Below are 24822 nucleotides of genomic sequence, written 5' to 3' on the forward strand. Positions count from 1 at the left end.
AAATATGTTTGAATAGATAGATTAATGTATTGTGGTAAGTTTGGGGGAAATTGGTTAACATGTAAGTTCAATTTTGTATGTTAAGCCACATTAAGCTCCCCAAAAAACAAGCTTAATGTCACTCATTTGCCTTGTGGGAAACCAAAATCCATGAAACTTCTAGGACAGGCTTGGATAGTGGGTTGTGCACAATTATGCAGCAATTGATTAATATTTGGCCACTTTTTTACTCATTAAGCTATATTAAGCCATTTTCATATTAAATGTTTTAGGATGTCCCAATAAGAGCTCTATATCCGACACACACAAACAGCCGCGATAAGCCCAATATCGATTGCATGTAACTGTTAGTGTGCCACTCGTAATCTGGTCCATAATGTATAAAAAAAAAAAATTATTAGAAGTGATTAATTATATTAAATGTGTGTTTTTTATTGTTTACAAAACTTCCAATCTTAATCTCTGATCCCATTAATTAACACATTCTAATAGCGAGGCACAGCACAAATGAGATATGGCTTAGGCGCCCTGGTAAATCCAACCGCAGGGGAAAAATCAACATCTGAAACACCTGGAGGAAGCTGAAATGTGAATTTTTGCAGCAGCCTTGTGAAAATCAGAAAGAGCTCTGTTTTGGCAAAATTTTCTCCAACGCATGATCTCCGACCTACAAAATAATAGTAAAAATAATACGTTAAACAGACCGGAAAGTCAAAATGAAATTTTCATGATTCAGATAGAGCACGTATTTTTAAATAACTTTCCTATTTTCTTCTATATCAAATTTGCATCATTCTCTTTGTATCCTATGTTGAAAAGTATAACTAGGTAGGCTCAAAATCAGCAATACACTACTGTAGGAAAGCTGTTTATCGGTGGCTGTGCATACAGTATATATCTCTTGTTATTCGCTCATCCAAAGTGTAAACTAGCTCCCAGTAATGCATTGCTGCTCCTTCAACAAAGGATACTAAAAGAATGAAGAAAATTGGATAATTGTAAACTAGAAAGTTATTTAAAGCGATATGCTCTGTCTGAATCATGAAAGAATAATGTTGGGTTGTACGTTCCTTTAAGGGTTGTCAAATGTATATTTTGCTTGATATAAATTAACCAAAGTCTATAAAAGAGTCATCAGTGAGAATGATTTTTTTCTCTTTTATATATGTATGTTCAGAGGTGTTGTATCCCATGCTTTAAAAGAAAGGAGATGTAACATAGCTTATATACAAAGGTGCTATGGTAAGTTATTCAGACATGCTGTGAAATAACCGCATATATTGCAGTATTCTGTTATAATTACATATTTTACATCAAAGCTAAGCTAAAAATTGTATCCTCATAGAATGTTTTATTAATTATAGTAAAATACTGTACAAGTGCAATGTACATGCAGAATGAAGTTTGAGTGCATACAGCTTACTTATATGCTGAAATCTGCTAATCTAGCCACATTATAAAGTAATTGCTTAGATCAGTGCAGGAGTTGATTTATATCTGGTCCCTGATTTGCTATAGCAAAGGAAATAAGGCAAACATACACAACATGCTTGGTGGTTCACTAGTCTGCTCTTGGATTTTTATAATATAATTGTTCTATAACTGTTTTACAAACATTTATTTTCTATAAAGACATTTTGTGATGTGTTGTTTAATTGCTAATATTACAAATATAAACATGACACAAATTGTATATCCCCTTAACAGTCAAGCCTCTGAATGGTCTAATCCTTCATTTTCTGAATTATAGAGCAATATGGGTGTACCTTATTAAAAAAAATATAGACATCAACATTTAAAGAAATAATTAGTAGCTGAAATGTACCCTTTATACCTCCTAGGAAATATAGAATTAAGTGAAGACAAGTCCTTGGTTTTTTAACCTATTATTCCCAACTTGATTATCTCAAATGAAAATCCCATATATTTTGGGTTTGAAGGTGGAATGAGGGGCAGAAAAGTAGATTTGAGCTGGGTGTCTAAAAAGGTTAAAAGAAGTAGAGTGGCGAACCCCTGGACAGAAGATCTGAGGTGAGAGATAATAATATAAGTCTTTGTTACAAGCTTGATTGTTGGTGTTAGGTGACAGATATGTTTTTAGGTCATTTAGGCTAGAGTGACATGTCATAAATAAGTATATATTGCTCTCCTTTTCTTTATTTGTGAGCTGTGTCATTAAAAATCTGTAATTGCAAGATATATATATATAGTTCCTCACATATCTTTAAGAGGATTTTGAAGGTAGTGGACACCATGGGGTAGATTTATCAAATGTCCACCCGACATTACTAAATGTGAAATCTGATGAAATGCTTGTGCAATGACGCCTCCTGCACAGGGGGTGTCAATCATCCCAATTATATCTGATCGGGATGATTGCAGTCCGCCACCTCAGAGGTGGCAGATGAATTAAGGAGCTGCGATCTTATGACCTCTGCTTCTTAACTTAAGTTTCAGGTGGACCTGAAACTTCGGGGGTAGATTGCAGCATCCGCCACATGATAAATCTATTGAGAACCAGTCTGCATGGCTTTACAATAAACAGGCAACAGACATACCATTACACACCTGCTTGAGTGTGTAGTGCCTCCCCTTTCTCTTGTGCGACCAATCGTATTAGAGAAGAGCCTGTCATTCACCCCAAGTGAGTGTTTTCGGGGTGATTTCAATCCGCATACTCAGAGGTGGGGGAGACCACTGCTTCTTACATTATGGTAGGGCCCAAAGCAGTATATGCTGCTTAATATAGGTTGTTTTGCTTGAAGACAATGCATCAACTAAGTCTAATAGCTCCATGACCACGATGCTGCAGTGTTTAGAAATAATCATAAGGATGACTAGATAGTAGGGATGGGTGAATGTTTCTAAAAATTCGAAATTTTAATTTTTTTTTATACATTCGTTTGATCAATTCGAATTTCGAATGTTTATATAACATTCTCTAACATTCTATTTTCGAATTTTAGTTTTTCGAATTTTTTATTAAAATTTCAAAATATTTGTTAGAATAATAGAATGTTTAGCTATGTATTCATTCAATTTTGAAATGAAATATTCAAATTCAAATGTGACATTCAAATTCGAAATAGTATTTCTAGTCTACAACTGTGTTTAATAAATGTAATATTCGAATTCGAATGTAACATTCGAATTCGAATGTGACATTCAAATTCAAAGTAGTATTTCTAGTTTACAACTGTGTTTAATTAATATGATATTCGATTCAAATGTGATATTCCATTCGAATGTGATATTCGATTCGAATGTGACATTCGAATTTGAATGTGACATTCAAATTCGAAATAATATTTCTAGTCTAATACTGTGTTTTATAAATTTAATATTCAAATTTGAATGTGATATTCGATTCAAATGTGATATTCGATTTGAATGTGACATTCAAATTTGAAATAGTGTTTCTAGTCTACAATTGTGTCTTATAAATGTAATATTCGAATTTGAAAGTGACATTCAAATTCAAATGTGACATTCGAAAACTGTAAATAATATTTGAAAATTGAATTTTTAAGAATATTTGTTCTTATCAACATTCTATTATGTAAATCAAATTTCTACAATAATATTTGTTCTAACATTCGAATTTGAATATAAACACATTCGCCCATCCCTACTAGAGAGAAGCTCATCATATTATTGTTGTGTAGTTGCAAACTAATCATTAACTGTAGCTTTGCTTTGCAGTTTGTGTGTTGTTCAAAATGTTATTGTAACATTATTGTGATCTCTTCAAATAAAGTTTGCTATCTTTAGAATGTGATATGTGATCATTAACTAGAGATCAAGTACTATGTTAAGCACACTGTCTAATTATTGCAAAATGTATGTGATATTCTATTTCCCATGACAAACTTTTGCATAAATCTTTGTGTCTCTATTGACCAAAATGATGATTCCTCATATGATATCAAAGAATTGTCTTTGTCAACGCATTTCATAAAAAAAAATATATGTATAAGGATGGGCTACATACCTGCTGAAAAAGGTATAAATGCATCGTTTTTTACAAAATTTCCCTCAGAGTCAAGAAAGTGTTGAGGATAAAACTCGTCTGGCTTTTCAAAGTAATCCTTGTCTTTTAATGCGGATGCCAACATTAGAAGAACGTTAGTTCCCTATAAAAAAGAAATGACATAAATGAGCAAGTAACAACGTTTTACTTTTTAATGTAATGAAAGATGATTGTCTGTTTTATAAAGATATCAACATGGCTGGACAAATATCTATACAGTTTTTGGCCCACATTTAGAAAGACCGGGCAGGTAGGAGCCTTCATCTTCTAACCTAACTATGCAACATTACGTCTAGCGGGCAGCAATCTGCTGCCTGCATTTACCATTGCACACCATCGCAAGTGTGCAACCTGACCCCTGCTCATGCTCAGCCATTTGTGCGTGACCAGGGGCTGTCAATCTTCCTGGTCGGAAATGTCCTGGAAAAAAGACCGCTGCTCCACAACCCTGTCGGGCTGCTCAGAGCAGGCGGACAGGAATCGACACAATTCAACCCGATCGAGTATGATCAGGTTGATTGACACCTCCCTGCTAGTAGCCCTCTTGTGAGCTGCTGGTGCAATGCTGAATACGGAGAACGTATTGCTCTCCGCATTCAGCGATGTCTGTCGGACCTGATCCGCACTGTCAGATCAGTTCCAACAGACATTTGATAAATAGGCTTCCATGACTTAAGATATCATGACCGAATTAAATTCTTTTTCCCATAAAGTTTAATGGAGAGAGCAACTTAAAAAAAATAACACTTAACTTACACGCTACCCTGGCAATGTTTGTTAAGTTAACACTTATTGTGTAAAAAATGTTCTGCAAAATGGTAACTACAGATACAAATATAAAGAGCTAAATATTTTAAAAATGTAAACTATGCATAAAAAAGATACACAATGCTATAAACAGTTGTATATTTGTCATAAAGCCACTTACACATTGTTTGTTTCTTTTGTGATTGTTGCTATTTTACACGTGTATTTGTAGTTTTGATTTATTACTGTGCTGCAATATATTAAAGAGACATTGTACACTGGATTTTTCTTTGCATAAATGTTTTGTAGATGATTTATTTATATAGGTTTTATATAGGCCATCTGGGAGTGTTTCTGTAAAATGTATAGTTTTGCTTATTTTTAAATAACATTGCGCTGAATCACAGACTCCTAACCAAGCCCCAACGTTTAAGTTTTAGATGTATACTGATGTCTACAGCATGATAAATAGCTCTCAATCTAAAATTTGCTTTCTTAAATTCTTTGAGGGACCTCAAATTACTGATGGATAAGCCAATGTATGAAGGCGTTATATAAAGGCATTTGCACAACATTTTTTATCAATGTTAAAATTGACATTTAGGTATTCTTACGTTTAAATTTCCAAGATTAACCAATAGTGAAGGATTAAAAAACAGATATGATTATTTCCTTTATTAATCTAGACCAGACATCCTCAAACTTGGCCCTCCAGAGGTTTTGGAACTACATTTCTCATGATGTTCAGCCAGCTGATATGCTGGCTGAGCATCATGGGAAATGCAATTCCAAAACCTCTGGAGGGCCAAGTTTGAGGATGTCTGATCTAGACCATTGTATATTTAGTAAATGTAAAATGGCATCAGTGTGTTTGGTCTATGCACAAAAACAAGTCCTTTGTGATAAGTCACAATGACTTTACCTGATACTTATCAGAGTGCAATTCTTAACCATTAACTTGCAATACAATTGCTAGTTTTTGCTTGACACCTTTCATTGATGGTATAGGGAGTGGTATTTATCTTTTGCTCACACAAGTGAGCTTGCAATATTTTTAACATCTGTCTTGTAAGGTGCACACATTTTAGTCTCTTGGTCAAAAATTGTACAGGTTAATTTATTTGTGCACAGTGCTCAAAAAAATAGAGGGAACATTGGCTGGGGCCTTATGGGTATACTGGGCATGTGTGCAGTATAAGTTATGTTAAGCATTATACTGTTAAATTGATTATTAACTTTACAGTGAAAAAAACTAAATGTGTTTTTAAATCTTTTCAGAAAGAGAAGCACTCTACCTGGAACAAATAACAGCTCGGGCTCAGTAGCTTGAGTTACGACCTTAGAGCAGCCTCTATTAGCCTAAATGTGCTTTTTTTACAGAGGAGAAATAAAGTATATCAGTCTGATATCAGATATCAAGGTCAGTCCAGCCTGGAAATACCAGGCAACTCCCCTCTGAAGAAGAAAAATGGCAACAAAGACAATCATTTTGGCATTCTTAATACAACAAAAGAAAAGGGGGCGCCCTTGAGAGTATCTATAAATGGTAATATGTAGTATATGAGGTAGCTTATATGTTACCAATAGAAATGCACTTTTCAGTATAAATGATGATACACTGATTCAGTAGTAACTAGTATATATGTTGTGGACAGAGTAAATAGATGTTAACCTATACAATTTGATAATCACAATGTTAATAGGACAGTTGTATCTCACTCAAAACTAGTATATACGTTGTGAACAGAGTAAATAGATGTTAGCCTAAACAATTTGATAATCACAATGTTAATAGGATAGTTATATCTCACTCAAAGATAGTGGTTAATGGGTGACAATGATCACTATATTGTCCTTTATAAAGGTCTTGATAGTAGAATACCAAGGCAGCAATCTGTAGTGGTCCAGACCAGGATCCAATTAAGCAATCTAAAATATCAAACAGAGACAGATGCGCCACATGGCCCAATATTGTAGTTTCCAAATTTATGTAGATTTTACTATATAGTTGAACTCACATGTATTGGAGCACCTCAATTGGTGCAAATGACACAGTCTGGGATCTATAACAGTCACCCAGCAGACCGGCCTCTCGAGTTGTTCAGGGTCTGTGTAAAATAGAAAACACAAAAAAGCCTATATGGCCTAGTATTGTATGACTAGAGTGATTTCACACCAGATAGTAGTATAAGATTTTGAACTCACATTTGGTGAAGCATCCCCAATGATGCTATAGAGACAAGCTGGGATTAATTCAGTCACCCAACAGACTTAGCTCGTGGCATACAGCATGCAATAGTCCTCTCAGTGGTCTTTAGGTCAGTGATATCCTCAGATAAAAACCAGTTCATAGGCAGCAAGTGTTTATAGTAAAAGTTAAAATCACTTTAATAAAATAATATTAAATTGCGACGCGTTTCTCAGTCTCAGACTGTTTCCTCAGGCATAATAAAATGGTTTACAAACACTTGCTATATATTCCTAAACAAACCACTTAACATAATTGGTAACACTTGTTGTGGGTGTGGTTTATGACATCATCAGTATCCTAGCTACTGATATATTTTAGCAACAAATGTGACACAGTATTGTATACTTAAACAATGTACATCAGAGTTTACATTTTATGAGTCAAGTGAAACAATCTACCTCATACTTTGCAGTGCAAATATTAATCATAATACATAAAACACATCAATATTATAATATTGTAGCAATACATATATTTCCCCATATCCAGTGAGATTTGTCTCATGCTACTCAATCATATCTGATTCCTATCTCTATTTCTATTTAATGTCTAGGCTGGGTCTGTTTTATATCAGAACATCTTTAATCCATTGTTTAATGGTTTATCTTTTTTCTTATTTAGTTTTTAAGTGTCTGATCCCTCTCTGCCAATAGCCCCAATCTACATTTAATATGAGGGTAACTATTTTTTGTTCAAACCTTTGTATTAAACATTATAAGCCCTTTGATTTATTGGTATGTAATAGTTTTATAATCTACTGCTGTGCATAAACTGTGATTTCAAATGGCAGGTTGTTGACTAACCTTATAGGGCTATTGATCCATTAGATTCGAGTAGTTTCAAACGCCATCTGATGTTCTAAATGGCGTGTGTGTTGCGCTAATGCGCATGTGTACAACGTCAATGTGTATGTGAGTAATGTTGCCAAGGGAACAAATAGTGTTAGTCAATTATACGTTGTGCGTAAAACGTGATACGTCCCAAGCTGCGCCAGTGCGCATGTCAGCACTGCTAAGGCGTCTCAAGCTTTCGTTGCCAAGGGAACCGGAATCCCATTCAATCTCACGTTATGCGTGTTATAGCCTTACAGCTGATAGGTTAGTATTATCTTGTAGGAGGTTTTTATTGTTTATGCTAGTGCGCATGTCAGCATTGCCAAGGAGTCTCAAGTTTTCATTGCCAAGGGAACCAGAATCTCATTCAGTCTCACGTTATGCGTGCTATAGCCTTTCGACTGATAGGCCAATATTATCTTGTAGGTGGTTTCCATTGTCCATGGGAAATAGACACCAACTACAAATTGAGACGTATATATTTGCTCTCTTGTCCACAGTAACCCCCATATAATAATGGCATATTAGTGGAAAAAATATATAATAATAATAAAGAGCAATATCATATTCCATGTGTACCGAGTCCTTCCCATCATAACATATCGTAGTGGGATATGATTACAGACATGTAATGACATAATACCATATTTAGAACAAATGTTAGCCAAAATGATGTATGTTGTTATACATCAGAATATGTATGTATATATTGTTCATATAGGAAATCATAAATATTATAAATTTTATAAATTTTATAAATTTTATAAAACTAGATCTCTTTTGACTCACAGTGTGTGTATTTCAGTAGTTAATATCCAGTGATACATACTACTATGTGATGTTGTTATAACAATATATAGGTCATATTATAACTAATCGTTATTATTGGGCTGATGGTACTGCGGCTCCATAGGAGTATATTTTACTAATACCCTTCCTTTATATGATGTCCCTATTTGTATTTACTAAGTGTCATGTATGTGTATAAACATGTGTGTATCTTAGTGGTGTCAAATTTCATAAACAATAGGATTAGTGGTTCAATTTCAAGATATAGTTGTTACTTTGGTGTTTTTTGATATCTAATTGATATGTGTATTCATTAATATTCTGCTCAAGTGACTATATGTGTTTACTTGTGTCAAATGTGTGTGTTAGATATATTTATATATTTGTTAGTGTCAGATTTTGGAAAAGTGATGTCTGATAGTTATATTTTTAGTCTTTATAGAAATTTTTCCTTAGTGTGTAGGAAGAGATATACTTGCAAAAAGTGTTAGATAAATTTCAGATGTAGTATATCTATAAGTATATATAGATGATAGATATCTTAAAGTGTCATTCCGTTTGATGTATATTACCTTAAGTGTGATATATGTGTCATTACGTGTGATATATATGTGTGTGCCCTCCTAATAATTTAACCCAATGTGTCACTTATATCAGAATGTGTATCAAAGAATATATATTACCAATAAAGATAGATGGTAATAAGTGCAAGATATGCCCAGTGATGGTCACATTTTTCCTCCATAGAAAGGCATAATGTATAAGAATAGATCTATACGTGTAGGTATAGATGTTTTGTTCTTAAATCTACAGGGTTATTCATAGGGTATTATGGTGGACTTGATATAACTTTACAGATCAAATGCTGCTAGATCTACGCACTCATTCAGACCCTCCGGAACTAAAGTGTGTAGTTTGTGAATCCAGAATGTTTCTCTCCGGCGTAGAGTAAGCATGGGGTTATGACTGTTCCTTGGTACTTGCTCTATAGGTAGAATATGAACAGATTTGGAACTACCTTTATGTGCGTAAGCACAATGCCTTGATAGGCTGTGTTTAAGAAATTTTCTTTCTATGTTATATTTGTGTTCACTCCATCTTTTCTTTATGGTTCGGGAGGTACGCCCTACATATTGGACCCCACATGTACAGCTAATCAGATAAATTACGTACGTGGATTCACATGAGAGTCTCTTGGTGATCTTAAATTGTTCCCCCGTTTGATATGAACAGAACGTATTGGTACCAGCTCTCACCACTTTGCACATATTGCATCGTGGCTTGAGACATTTATATACTCCATTTTTGGGCATAAACTTGCCCAAAAAAGTCCTATTAGGGACTATGACCTGATTTTGTGATGATATTTTATCTCTCACTATCTTACTTGGGGCCAATTTGTTTTTGAGTGTAGGGGCTCTCCTATAGACAATCCTAGGCTTCATAGACACAGAGTTTTTTAGAAATGGGTCGTCACATATAATGGGCCAATGTTTTATAATGATGTTACTAATTTCTCTATATTGGCTACTATAGCCAGTGATGAAAAGTGGTGTTTTACCTGACTCATAGTTTTTTTCTTCATTGGATTTAACTTTTGATTTGGTTTGTGACAAATATTTGTTTCTGTCATCATGCAGAGCTCTTAAATATCCTTTTTGTACTAGATCAGATGGGTACCCTTTTTCCATGAATCTATCTTTGAGAATCATAGATTGTTTTTTGTAGCTTTCTATTGTGCTACAATTCCGTCGGATTCTTCTGAATTGCCCATATGGGACATTCTTTTTCCAACAGTGATAGTGGTTACTCCCATAATTGAGAAAGCTGTTACAATCAACCTTCTTAAAAAAGGTTTCTGACATGATATCTCCAGTAGCAGAAAAAAAGAGAAGTAGATCCAAATATTCAATCATGTTAGATTGAATATTACTTGTAAATTCCAAATCAAATTCATTTGAATTTAAAGAATTGGTATATATTACTGCCTCCTCATATGTGCCTCTAAACAAAAAAATCAGATCATCTATATAACGGCCATAGAACACCAGACTCGCACTCATAGGAGATCCATATACATGGGTCTCCTCAAATTTGCCCATGTATAAGTTGGCAAAACTGGGTGCGAATCTGGTGCCCATGGCCGTCCCCTTCACCTGAAGGTAGTACATACCCTGATAAAGAAAATAGTTGTGATGTAAAATGAACTGAATTAGTTCAGTAATAAATTGTTGCTGTCTGACTGGCATGTAGATATCAGATGCCAAGTATGACTGGATTACTCTTAATCCTTTGTCATGTGGGATGTTTGAATATAACGAGCTAACGTCGCTCGTAATCCACCACAGGTTCTGGTCAGTCTTAGTAATCCCCAGAGTAGCTAGCTTATTTATTAAATCAGTCGAATCTTTTATAAAAGATTGTAAGGTAATCACATGTTTCTGTAAAAATGAATCCACATATGCGGAAACATGGTCGGTGAGGCTATCTATGCCTGCCACTATAGGGCGGCCAGGAGGTTTAGAAGAATTTTTGTGTATTTTGGGAAGATGATAGTAGAAGGCCACACTCGGATTTTTCGGATAGAGGTAGTCCTTCTCCTTTTTAGTAAGAATGCCTTCATCAAAACCCTCAGAGAGGAGAGATAATAGTTGTTTTTGATACACAAATGTGGGATTGCTAGGTAATATCCTATAGTGGCTGGCATTGTTGAGAATATTATTAGCCTCCTCAATGTAGTCTGTGATATTCTGAAGCACTATTCCTCCGCCCTTGTCTGCTTGGCGGATCACAAGTTCTTTGTTGTTACTTAGAGATTTAAGAGCAATACGTTCCCCAGGGCTCAGATTATTTTTATATTTAGATCTTTTGGAGAGTTTCTCCAGATCCTTTAACACCATAGATTGAAAGATAGAAATATGTGAATTCTTGGTTCTATGTGGATTAAAGTTCGATTTTGGCTTAAAATCGGTATGGATGTAATTTTCGGTCAGTTGTTCCAACAGAGTATCTGGTTCATACATGATTGTACCCTCAGTCAAACGCTCATTCATAGAATCCACAATAATTGGTCTATTAGTTGTATTTTTAAGGCGTTTCTCTGCAAAATATTTTTGCAACGACAGTTTTCTTGTGAAATTGTTTATATCCACAAATAACTGGAACATATTGGGACTATTGGAAGGGCTAAATGACAGACCCTTTCCCAGAACTCTAATTTCGTCATCTGATAGTTCAAAATTAGACAAATTATGTATCCCTTTTTTATAATTTAACAGCTTTTCTTTTTTGAGGGTTGAGGATTTTCCTCTACTTCCCCGTTTCCGAATGTTCTTTTTTGTCGCGGCGGCCGGGGGGATAGGGTCCACTGCTCTAGTTGTGAGTTGTGGCCCACACCTAAAAAAGGAGTGCGACTAACTCCTTCATCGTATGGTGTTGGTGGGTTACTTGTATTATTATGACTTTCTATAGTCAATGGTTGGTACCTATTATCAGATTCAGATGATTTATTTCTGATATTAGGTTGATGTGGATGTTCAGACTGTTTTGGGAAATAGTAGCTGCTTTTTTCTTTATATACTGGTCTTTCTTGGTGATTATTGGGTGTTATATTCTGGGGGATTTCAACATAATGTTGATTGTTCCCTCCATATGGTTGACAGTCTAAATGATTGCGGGAATTTTGAGGACTATCAACATAATGTTGGTTAGTCATTCTTGGAGGTTGATAATCTGAATAATTGTGTGGTCCAGAGTGGCGATATTGATTGAAATCACCTCTCTGTTCATTCTCATAATTTTGTTCATTATGTTTAGTTCTATAATCCTGTCCATATGAATGGTTGGATTTGTGATGATAACTGCCATTATTTTGGGATCTACTAAAAGATAAATGATTATTGCTACCCCTTTGTAAATTTGTATCATTATGTCCCATATGTGAGTGTTCAGTATGTCCAATTTTATAAGGTATATGATGTTGTTTGTTATCTCTATGAGTGTATGGCTCGTATGAAGAAGGTTTATAGTTTGTATTCCTGTAATTGCCATAATTTTGTTGGGGTCTTCTTTGATTTTCATTATATGCAGGAGAATGTTTATACATGTTCTTTGTATTAATACCATCATGTTGTTGAGTTCTTCTATTGTTGGTCATATGTGTATAATGATTATCATTACTTTTATTATTGATATAGTAATTGCCATTACTTCTGTTGTTTGTACGATTATAGGTATAGACTTCTCCTTTGGAGTAGTCATCTTCATCTCTACTTAGTTTTTTGTTTTTCTTTTTGATGATATCCCTCTGATACTCTTCTGCATTGTCATATGCAGATTTTCTAAGTTTCTCAAAATCAGTATGTGTGATAAATTTCTCAAGTTCTTTCTGTATCTTATCTATTTCAATACCGACATCATTAAATAGTTTTTGTCGATGTTTAATTAGGATATCCATGAAAGTGTGGGCACAGACATTGAGGGCATCTTCCCACTCCTTATTGACTTCAGGATTGTCTTTAAAAGAGCAGTTTTTTAATACTCTCAGACCCCTAGGGATTTGGTTCTTAGCTTTATATTTTTGTAATGTTTCAAAATCCCACCAATGTCTGTGCTCAGTCTTCAAAAGATTCTCTAGTGTATAAAATAGTGTTTGCATAGAGGGATCACTATTGCCCTCATTTGTACACTCAATAGTGTTCATACAGCCATTTTTCCTCCTATTATTTCTCTCTAAAGATGAGAGCATGATACAATCAGGTCGTCTACCCCTGGTGGCCTACTTAAATTATTAATACAACAAAAGAAAAGGGGGCGCCCTTGAGAGTATCTATAAATGGTAATATGTAGTATATGAGGTAGCTTATATGTTACCAATAGAAATGCACTTTTCAGTATAAATGATGATACACTGATTCAGTAGTAACTAGTATATATGTTGTGGACAGAGTAAATAGATGTTAACCTATACAATTTGATAATCACAATGTTAATAGGACAGTTGTATCTCACTCAAAACTAGTATATACGTTGTGAACAGAGTAAATAGATGTTAGCCTAAACAATTTGATAATCACAATGTTAATAGGATAGTTATATCTCACTCAAAGATAGTGGTTAATGGGTGACAATGATCACTATATTGTCCTTTATAAAGGTCTTGATAGTAGAATACCAAGGCAGCAATCTGTAGTGGTCCAGACCAGGATCCAATTAAGCAATCTAAAATATCAAACAGAGACAGATGCGCCACATGGCCCAATATTGTAGTTTCCAAATTTATGTAGATTTTACTATATAGTTGAACTCACATGTATTGGAGCACCTCAATTGGTGCAAATGACACAGTCTGGGATCTATAACAGTCACCCAGCAGACCGGCCTCTCGAGTTGTTCAGGGTCTGTGTAAAATAGAAAACACAAAAAAGCCTATATGGCCTAGTATTGTATGACTAGAGTGATTTCACACCAGATAGTAGTATAAGATTTTGAACTCACATTTGGTGAAGCATCCCCAATGATGCTATAGAGACAAGCTGGGATTAATTCAGTCACCCAACAGACTTAGCTCGTGGCATACAGCATGCAATAGTCCTCTCAGTGGTCTTTAGGTCAGTGATATCCTCAGATAAAAACCAGTTCATAGGCAGCAAGTGTTTATAGTAAAAGTTAAAATCACTTTAATAAAATAATATTAAATTGCGACGCGTTTCTCAGTCTCAGACTGTTTCCTCAGGCATAATAAAATGGTTTACAAACACTTGCTATATATTCCTAAACAAACCACTTAACATAATTGGTAACACTTGTTGTGGGTGTGGTTTATGACATCATCAGTATCCTAGCTACTGATATATTTTAGCAACAAATGTGACACAGTATTGTATACTTAAACAATGTACATCAGAGTTTACATTTTATGAGTCAAGTGAAACAATCTACCTCATACTTTGCAGTGCAAATATTAATCATAATACATAAAACACATCAATATTATAATATTGTAGCAATACATATATTTCCCCATATCCAGTGAGATTTGTCTCATGCTACTCAATCATATCTGATTCCTATCTCTATTTCTATTTAATGTCTAGGCTGGGTCTGTTTTATATCAGAACATCTTTAATCCATTGTTTAATGGTTTATCTTTTTTCTTATTTAGTTTTTAAGTGTCTGATCCCTCTCTGCCAATAGCCCCAATCTACATTTAATATGAGGGTAACTATTTTTTGTTCAAACCTTTGTATTAAACATTATAAGCCCTTTGATTTATTGGTATGTAATAGTTTTATAATCTACTGCTGTGCATAAACTGTGATTTCAAATGGCAGGTTGTTGACTAACCTTATAGGGCTATTGATCCATTAGATTCGAGTAGTTTCAAACGCCATCTGATGTTCTAAATGGCGTGTGTGTTGCGCTAATGCGCATGTGTACAACGTCAATGTGTATGTGAGTAATGTTGCCAAGGGAACAAATAGTGTTAGTCAATTATACGTTGTGCGTAAAACGTGATACGTCCCAAGCTGCGCCAGTGCGCATGTCAGCACTGCTAAGGCGTCTCAAGCTTTCGTTGCCAAGGGAACCGGAATCCCATTCAATCTCACGTTATGCGTGTTATAGCCTTACAGCTGATAGGTTAGTATTATCTTGTAGGAGGTTTTTATTGTTTATGCTAGTGCGCATGTCAGCATTGCCAAGGAGTCTCAAGTTTTCATTGCCAAGGGAACCAGAATCTCATTCAGTCTCACGTTATGCGTGCTATAGCCTTTCGACTGATAGGCCAATATTATCTTGTAGGTGGTTTCCATTGTCCATGGGAAATAGACACCAACTACAAATTGAGACGTATATATTTGCTCTCTTGTCCACAGTAACCCCCATATAATAATGGCATATTAGTGGAAAAAATATATAATAATAATAAAGAGCAATATCATATTCCATGTGTACCGAGTCCTTCCCATCATAACATATCGTAGTGGGATATGATTACAGACATGTAATGACATAATACCATATTTAGAACAAATGTTAGCCAAAATGATGTATGTTGTTATACATCAGAATATGTATGTATATATTGTTCATATAGGAAATCATAAATATTATAAATTTTATAAATTTTATAAATTTTATAAAACTAGATCTCTTTTGACTCACAGTGTGTGTATTTCAGTAGTTAATATCCAGTGATACATACTACTATGTGATGTTGTTATAACAATATATAGGTCATATTATAACTAATCGTTATTATTGGGCTGATGGTACTGCGGCTCCATAGGAGTATATTTTACTAATACCCTTCCTTTATATGATGTCCCTATTTGTATTTACTAAGTGTCATGTATGTGTATAAACATGTGTGTATCTTAGTGGTGTCAAATTTCATAAACAATAGGATTAGTGGTTCAATTTCAAGATATAGTTGTTACTTTGGTGTTTTTTGATATCTAATTGATATGTGTATTCATTAATATTATGCTCAAGTGACTATATGTGTTTACTTGTGTCAAATGTGTGTGTTAGATATATTTATATATTTGTTAGTGTCAGATTTTGGAAAAGTGATGTCTGATAGTTATATTTTTAGTCTTTATAGAAATTTTTCCTTAGTGTGTAGGAAGAGATATACTTGCAAAAAGTGTTAGATAAATTTCAGATGTAGTATATCTATAAGTATATATAGATGATAGATATCTTAAAGTGTCATTCCGTTTGATGTATATTACCTTAAGTGTGATATATGTGTCATTACGTGTGATATATATGTGTGTGCCCTCCTAATAATTTAACCCAATGTGTCACTTATATCAGAATGTGTATCAAAGAATATATATTACCAATAAAGATAGATGGTAATAAGTGCAAGATATGCCCAGTGATGGTCACATTTTTCCTCCATAGAAAGGCATAATGTATAAGAATAGATCTATACGTGTAGGTATAGATGTTTTGTTCTTAAATCTACAGGGTTATTCATAGGGTATTATGGTGGACTTGATATAACTTTACAGATCAAATGCTGCTAGATCTACGCACTCATTCAGACCCTCCGGAACTAAAGTGTGTAGTTTGTGAATCCAGAATGTTTCTCTCCGGCGTAGAGTAAGCATGGGGTTATGACTGTTCCTTGGTACTTGCTCTATAGGTAGAATATGAACAGATTTGGAACTACCTTTATGTGCGTAAGCACAATGCCTTGATAGGCTGTGTTTAAGAAATTTTCTTTCTATGTTATATTTGTGTTCACTCCATCTTTTCTTTATGGTTCGGGAGGTACGCCCTACATATTGGACCCCACATGTACAGCTAATCAGATAAATTACGTACGTGGATTCACATGAGAGTCTCTTGGTGATCTTAAATTGTTCCCCCCGTTTGATATGAACAGAACGTATTGGTACCAGCTCTCACCACTTTGCACATATTGCATCGTGGCTTGAGACATTTATATACTCCATTTTTGGGCATAAACTTGCCCAAAAAAGTCCTATTAGGGACTATGACCTGATTTTGTGATGATATTTTATCTCTCACTATCTTACTTGGGGCCAATTTGTTTTTGAGTGTAGGGGCTCTCCTATAGACAATCCTAGGCTTCATAGACACAGAGTTTTTTAGAAATGGGTCGTCACATATAATGGGCCAATGTTTTATAATGATGTTACTAATTTCTCTATATTGGCTATGTGACGACCCATTTCTAAAAAACTCTGTGTCTATGAAGCCTAGGATTGTCTATAGGAGAGCCCCTACACTCAAAAACAAATTGGCCCCAAGTAAGATAGTGAGAGATAAAATATCATCACAAAATCAGGTCATAGTCCCTAATAGGACTTTTTTGGGCAAGTTTATGCCCAAAAATGGAGTATATAAATGTCTCAAGCCACGATGCAATATGTGCAAAGTGGTGAGAGCTGGTACCAATACGTTCTGTTCATATCAAACGGGGGAACAATTTAAGATCACCAAGAGACTCTCATGTGAATCCACGTACGTAATTTATCTGATTAGCTGTACATGTGGGGTCCAATATGTAGGGCGTACCTCCCGAACCATAAAGAAAAGATGGAGTGAACACAAATATAACATAGAAAGAAAATTTCTTAAACACAGCCTATCAAGGCATTGTGCTTACGCACATAAAGGTAGTTCCAAATCTGTTCATATTCTACCTATAGAGCAAGTACCAAGGAACAGTCATAACCCCATGCTTACTCTACGCCGGAGAGAAACATTCTGGATTCACAAACTACACACTTTAGTTCCGGAGGGTCTGAATGAGTGCGTAGATCTAGCAGCATTTGATCTGTAAAGTTATATCAAGTCCACCATAATACCCTATGAATAACCCTGTAGATTTAAGAACAAAACATCTATACCTACACGTATAGATCTATTCTTATACATTATGCCTTTCTATGGAGGAAAAATGTGACCATCACTGGGCATATCTTGCACTTATTACCATCTATCTTTATTGGTAATATATATTCTTTGATACACATTCTGATATAAGTGACACATTGGGTTAAATTATTAGGAGGGCACACACATATATATCACACGTAATGACACATATATCACACTTAAGGTAATATACATCAAACGGAATGACACTTTAAGATATCTATCATCTATATATACTTATAGATATACTACATCTGAAATTTATCTAACACTTTTTGCAAGTATATCTCTTCCTACACACTAAGGAAAAATTTCTATAAAGACTAAAAATATAACTATCAGACATCACTTTTCCAAAATCTGACACTAACAAATATATAAATATATCTAACACACACATTTGACACAAGTAAACACATATAGTCACTTGAGCAGAATATTAATGAATACACATATCAATTAGATATCAAAAAACACCAAAGTAACAACTATATCTTGAAATTGAACCACTAATCCTATTGTTTATGAAATTTGACACCACTAAGATACACACATGTTTATACACATACATGACACTTAGTAAATACAAATAGGGACATCATATAAAGGAAGGGTATTAGTAAAATATACTCCTATGGAGCCGCAGTACCATCAGCCCAATAATAACGATTAGTTATAATATGACCTATATATTGTTATAACAACATCACATAGTAGTATGTATCACTGGATATTAACTACTGAAATACACACACTGTGAGTCAAAAGAGATCTAGTTTTATAAAATTTATAAAATTTATAAAATTTATAATATTTATGATTTCCTATATGAACAATATATACATACATATTCTGATGTATAACAACATACATCATTTTGGCTAACATTTGTTCTAAATATGGTATTATGTCATTACATGTCTGTAATCATATCCCACTACGATATGTTATGATGGGAAGGACTCGGTACACATGGAATATGATATTGCTCTTTATTATTATTATATATTTTTTCCACTAATATGCCATTATTATATGGGGGTTACTGTGGACAAGAGAGCAAATATATACGTCTCAATTTGTAGTTGGTGTCTATTTCCCATGGACAATGGAAACCACCTACAAGATAATATTGGCCTATCAGTCGAAAGGCTATAGCACGCATAACGTGAGACTGAATGAGATTCTGGTTCCCTTGGCAATGAAAACTTGAGACTCCTTGGCAATGCTGACATGCGCACTAGCATAAACAATAAAAACCTCCTACAAGATAATACTAACCTATCAGCTGTAAGGCTATAACACGCATAACGTGAGATTGAATGGGATTCCGGTTCCCTTGGCAACGAAAGCTTGAGACGCCTTAGCAGTGCTGACATGCGCACTGGCGCAGCTTGGGACGTATCACGTTTTACGCACAACGTATAATTGACTAACACTATTTGTTCCCTTGGCAACATTACTCACATACACATTGACGTTGTACACATGCGCATTAGCGCAACACACACGCCATTTAGAACATCAGATGGCGTTTGAAACTACTCGAATCTAATGGATCAATAGCCCTATAAGGTTAGTCAACAACCTGCCATTTGAAATCACAGTTTATGCACAGCAGTAGATTATAAAACTATTACATACCAATAAATCAAAGGGCTTATAATGTTTAATACAAAGGTTTGAACAAAAAATAGTTACCCTCATATTAAATGTAGATTGGGGCTATTGGCAGAGAGGGATCAGACACTTAAAAACTAAATAAGAAAAAAGATAAACCATTAAACAATGGATTAAAGATGTTCTGATATAAAACAGACCCAGCCTAGACATTAAATAGAAATAGAGATAGGAATCAGATATGATTGAGTAGCATGAGACAAATCTCACTGGATATGGGGAAATATATGTATTGCTACAATATTATAATATTGATGTGTTTTATGTATTATGATTAATATTTGCACTGCAAAGTATGAGGTAGATTGTTTCACTTGACTCATAAAATGTAAACTCTGATGTACATTGTTTAAGTATACAATACTGTGTCACATTTGTTGCTAAAATATATCAGTAGCTAGGATACTGATGATGTCATAAACCACACCCACAACAAGTGTTACCAATTATGTTAAGTGGTTTGTTTAGGAATATATAGCAAGTGTTTGTAAACCATTTTATTATGCCTGAGGAAACAGTCTGAGACTGAGAAACGCGTCGCAATTTAATATTATTTTATTAAAGTGATTTTAACTTTTACTATAAACACTTGCTGCCTATGAACTGGTTTTTATCTGAGGATATCACTGACCTAAAGACCACTGAGAGGACTATTGCATGCTGTATGCCACGAGCTAAGTCTGTTGGGTGACTGAATTAATCCCAGCTTGTCTCTATAGCATCATTGGGGATGCTTCACCAAATGTGAGTTCAAAATCTTATACTACTATCTGGTGTGAAATCACTCTAGTCATACAATACTAGGCCATATAGGCTTTTTTGTGTTTTCTATTTTACACAGACCCTGAACAACTCGAGAGGCCGGTCTGCTGGGTGACTGTTATAGATCCCAGACTGTGTCATTTGCACCAATTGAGGTGCTCCAATACATGTGAGTTCAACTATATAGTAAAATCTACATAAATTTGGAAACTACAATATTGGGCCATGTGGCGCATCTGTCTCTGTTTGATATTTTAGATTGCTTAATTGGATCCTGGTCTGGACCACTACAGATTGCTGCCTTGGTATTCTACTATCAAGACCTTTATAAAGGACAATATAGTGATCATTGTCACCCATTAACCACTATCTTTGAGTGAGATATAACTATCCTATTAACATTGTGATTATCAAATTGTTTAGGCTAACATCTATTTACTCTGTTCACAACGTATATACTAGTTTTGAGTGAGATACAACTGTCCTATTAACATTGTGATTATCAAATTGTATAGGTTAACATCTATTTACTCTGTCCACAACATATATACTAGTTACTACTGAATCAGTGTATCATCATTTATACTGAAAAGTGCATTTCTATTGGTAACATATAAGCTACCTCATATACTACATATTACCATTTATAGATACTCTCAAGGGCGCCCCCTTTTCTTTTGTTGTATTAATAATTTAAGTAGGCCACCAGGGGTAGACGACCTGATTGTATCATGCTCTCATCTTTAGAGAGAAATAATAGGAGGAAAAATGGCTGTATGAACACTATTGAGTGTACAAATGAGGGCAATAGTGATCCCTCTATGCAAACACTATTTTATACACTAGAGAATCTTTTGAAGACTGAGCACAGACATTGGTGGGATTTTGAAACATTACAAAAATATAAAGCTAAGAACCAAATCCCTAGGGGTCTGAGAGTATTAAAAAACTGCTCTTTTAAAGACAATCCTGAAGTCAATAAGGAGTGGGAAGATGCCCTCAATGTCTGTGCCCACACTTTCATGGATATCCTAATTAAACATCGACAAAAACTATTTAATGATGTCGGTATTGAAATAGATAAGATACAGAAAGAACTTGAGAAATTTATCACACATACTGATTTTGAGAAACTTAGAAAATCTGCATATGACAATGCAGAAGAGTATCAGAGGGATATCATCAAAAAGAAAAACAAAAAACTAAGTAGAGATGAAGATGACTACTCCAAAGGAGAAGTCTATACCTATAATCGTACAAACAACAGAAGTAATGGCAATTACTATATCAATAATAAAAGTAATGATAATCATTATACACATATGACCAACAATAGAAGAACTCAACAACATGATGGTATTAATACAAAGAACATGTATAAACATTCTCCTGCATATAATGAAAATCAAAGAAGACCCCAACAAAATTATGGCAATTACAGGAATACAAACTATAAACCTTCTTCATACGAGCCATACACTCATAGAGATAACAAACAACATCATATACCTTATAAAATTGGACATACTGAACACTCACATATGGGACATAATGATACAAATTTACAAAGGGGTAGCAATAATCATTTATCTTTTAGTAGATCCCAAAATAATGGCAGTTATCATCACAAATCCAACCATTCATATGGACAGGATTATAGAACTAAACATAATGAACAAAATTATGAGAATGAACAGAGAGGTGATTTCAATCAATATCGCCACTCTGGACCACACAATTATTCAGATTATCAACCTCCAAGAATGACTAACCAACATTATGTTGATAGTCCTCAAAATTCCCGCAATCATTTAGACTGTCAACCATATGGAGGGAACAATCAACATTATGTTGAAATCCCCCAGAATATAACACCCAATAATCACCAAGAAAGACCAGTATATAAAGAAAAAAGCAGCTACTATTTCCCAAAACAGTCTGAACATCCACATCAACCTAATATCAGAAATAAATCATCTGAATCTGATAATAGGTACCAACCATTGACTATAGAAAGTCATAATAATACAAGTAACCCACCAACACCATACGATGAAGGAGTTAGTCGCACTCCTTTTTTAGGTGTGGGCCACAACTCACAACTAGAGCAGTGGACCCTATCCCCCCGGCCGCCGCGACAAAAAAGAACATTCGGAAACGGGGAAGTAGAGGAAAATCCTCAACCCTCAAAAAAGAAAAGCTGTTAAATTATAAAAAAGGGATACATAATTTGTCTAATTTTGAACTATCAGATGACGAAATTAGAGTTCTGGGAAAGGGTCTGTCATTTAGCCCTTCCAATAGTCCCAATATGTTCCAGTTATTTGTGGATATAAACAATTTCACAAGAAAACTGTCGTTGCAAAAATATTTTGCAGAGAAACGCCTTAAAAATACAACTAATAGACCAATTATTGTGGATTCTATGAATGAGCGTTTGACTGAGGGTACAATCATGTATGAACCAGATACTCTGTTGGAACAACTGACCGAAAATTACATCCATACCGATTTTAAGCCAAAATCGAACTTTAATCCACATAGAACCAAGAATTCACATATTTCTATCTTTCAATCTATGGTGTTAAAGGATCTGGAGAAACTCTCCAAAAGATCTAAATATAAAAATAATCTGAGCCCTGGGGAACGTATTGCTCTTAAATATCTAAGTAACAACAAAGAACTTGTGATCCGCCAAGCAGACAAGGGCGGAGGAATAGTGCTTCAGAATATCACAGACTACATTGAGGAGGCTAATAATATTCTCAACAATGCCAGCCACTATAGGATATTACCTAGCAATCCCACATTTGTGTATCAAAAACAACTATTATCTCTCCTCTCTGAGGGTTTTGATGAAGGCATTCTTACTAAAAAGGAGAAGGACTACCTCTATCCGAAAAATCCGAGTGTGGCCTTCTACTATCATCTTCCCAAAATACACAAAAATTCTTCTAAACCTCCTGGCCGCCCTATAGTGGCAGGCATAGATAGCCTCACCGACCATGTTTCCGCATATGTGGATTCATTTTTACAGAAACATGTGATTACCTTACAATCTTTTATAAAAGATTCGACTGATTTAATAAATAAGCTAGCTACTCTGGGGATTACTAAGACTGACCAGAACCTGTGGTGGATTACGAGCGACGTTAGCTCGTTATATTCAAACATCCCACATGACAAAGGATTAAGAGTAATCCAGTCATACTTGGCATCTGATATCTACATGCCAGTCAGACAGCAACAATTTATTACTGAACTAATTCAGTTCATTTTACATCACAACTATTTTCTTTATCAGGGTATGTACTACCTTCAGGTGAAGGGGACGGCCATGGGCACCAGATTCGCACCCAGTTTTGCCAACTTATACATGGGCAAATTTGAGGAGACCCATGTATATGGATCTCCTATGAGTGCGAGTCTGGTGTTCTATGGCCGTTATATAGATGATCTGATTTTTTTGTTTAGAGGCACATATGAGGAGGCAGTAATATATACCAATTCTTTAAATTCAAATGAATTTGATTTGGAATTTACAAGTAATATTCAATCTAACATGATTGAATATTTGGATCTACTTCTCTTTTTTTCTGCTACTGGAGATATCATGTCAGAAACCTTTTTTAAGAAGGTTGATTGTAACAGCTTTCTCAATTATGGGAGTAACCACTATCACTGTTGGAAAAAGAATGTCCCATATGGGCAATTCAGAAGAATCCGACGGAATTGTAGCACAATAGAAAGCTACAAAAAACAATCTATGATTCTCAAAGATAGATTCATGGAAAAAGGGTACCCATCTGATCTAGTACAAAAAGGATATTTAAGAGCTCTGCATGATGACAGAAACAAATATTTGTCACAAACCAAATCAAAAGTTAAATCCAATGAAGAAAAAAACTATGAGTCAGGTAAAACACCACTTTTCATCACTGGCTATAGTAGCCAATATAGAGAAATTAGTAACATCATTATAAAACATTGGCCCATTATATGTGACGACCCATTTCTAAAAAACTCTGTGTCTATGAAGCCTAGGATTGTCTATAGGAGAGCCCCTACACTCAAAAACAAATTGGCCCCAAGTAAGATAGTGAGAGATAAAATATCATCACAAAATCAGGTCATAGTCCCTAATAGGACTTTTTTGGGCAAGTTTATGCCCAAAAATGGAGTATATAAATGTCTCAAGCCACGATGCAATATGTGCAAAGTGGTGAGAGCTGGTACCAATACGTTCTGTTCATATCAAACGGGGGAACAATTTAAGATCACCAAGAGACTCTCATGTGAATCCACGTACGTAA

The 24822-nt window shown here is 34.8% G+C and overlaps 1 protein-coding gene across 1 annotated transcript in view; it reads right to left on the minus strand.

Moving 5' to 3' along the window:
• Window positions 1-395: 395 nt before the first annotated feature.
• The window catches only part of LOC128655955 (cytochrome P450 2K6), a 236806-nt gene continuing 212379 nt past the window's right edge, over window positions 396-24822 (minus strand). Inside the window, exons 9-10 of the mRNA XM_053709565.1 lie at window positions 3992-4133; window positions 396-667 (exon numbers count right to left, since the gene is read on the minus strand). Of these exons, the coding sequence (XP_053565540.1) occupies window positions 486-667; window positions 3992-4133 (324 nt within the window). The 3' untranslated portion in view covers window positions 396-485. The remainder of the gene's footprint in view (window positions 668-3991; window positions 4134-24822) is intronic.

The sequence above is a fragment of the Bombina bombina genome, chromosome 4 (genome assembly GCF_027579735.1).
Source record: "Bombina bombina isolate aBomBom1 chromosome 4, aBomBom1.pri, whole genome shotgun sequence".
In the NCBI taxonomy this organism is placed as follows: domain Eukaryota; kingdom Metazoa; phylum Chordata; class Amphibia; order Anura; family Bombinatoridae; genus Bombina; species Bombina bombina.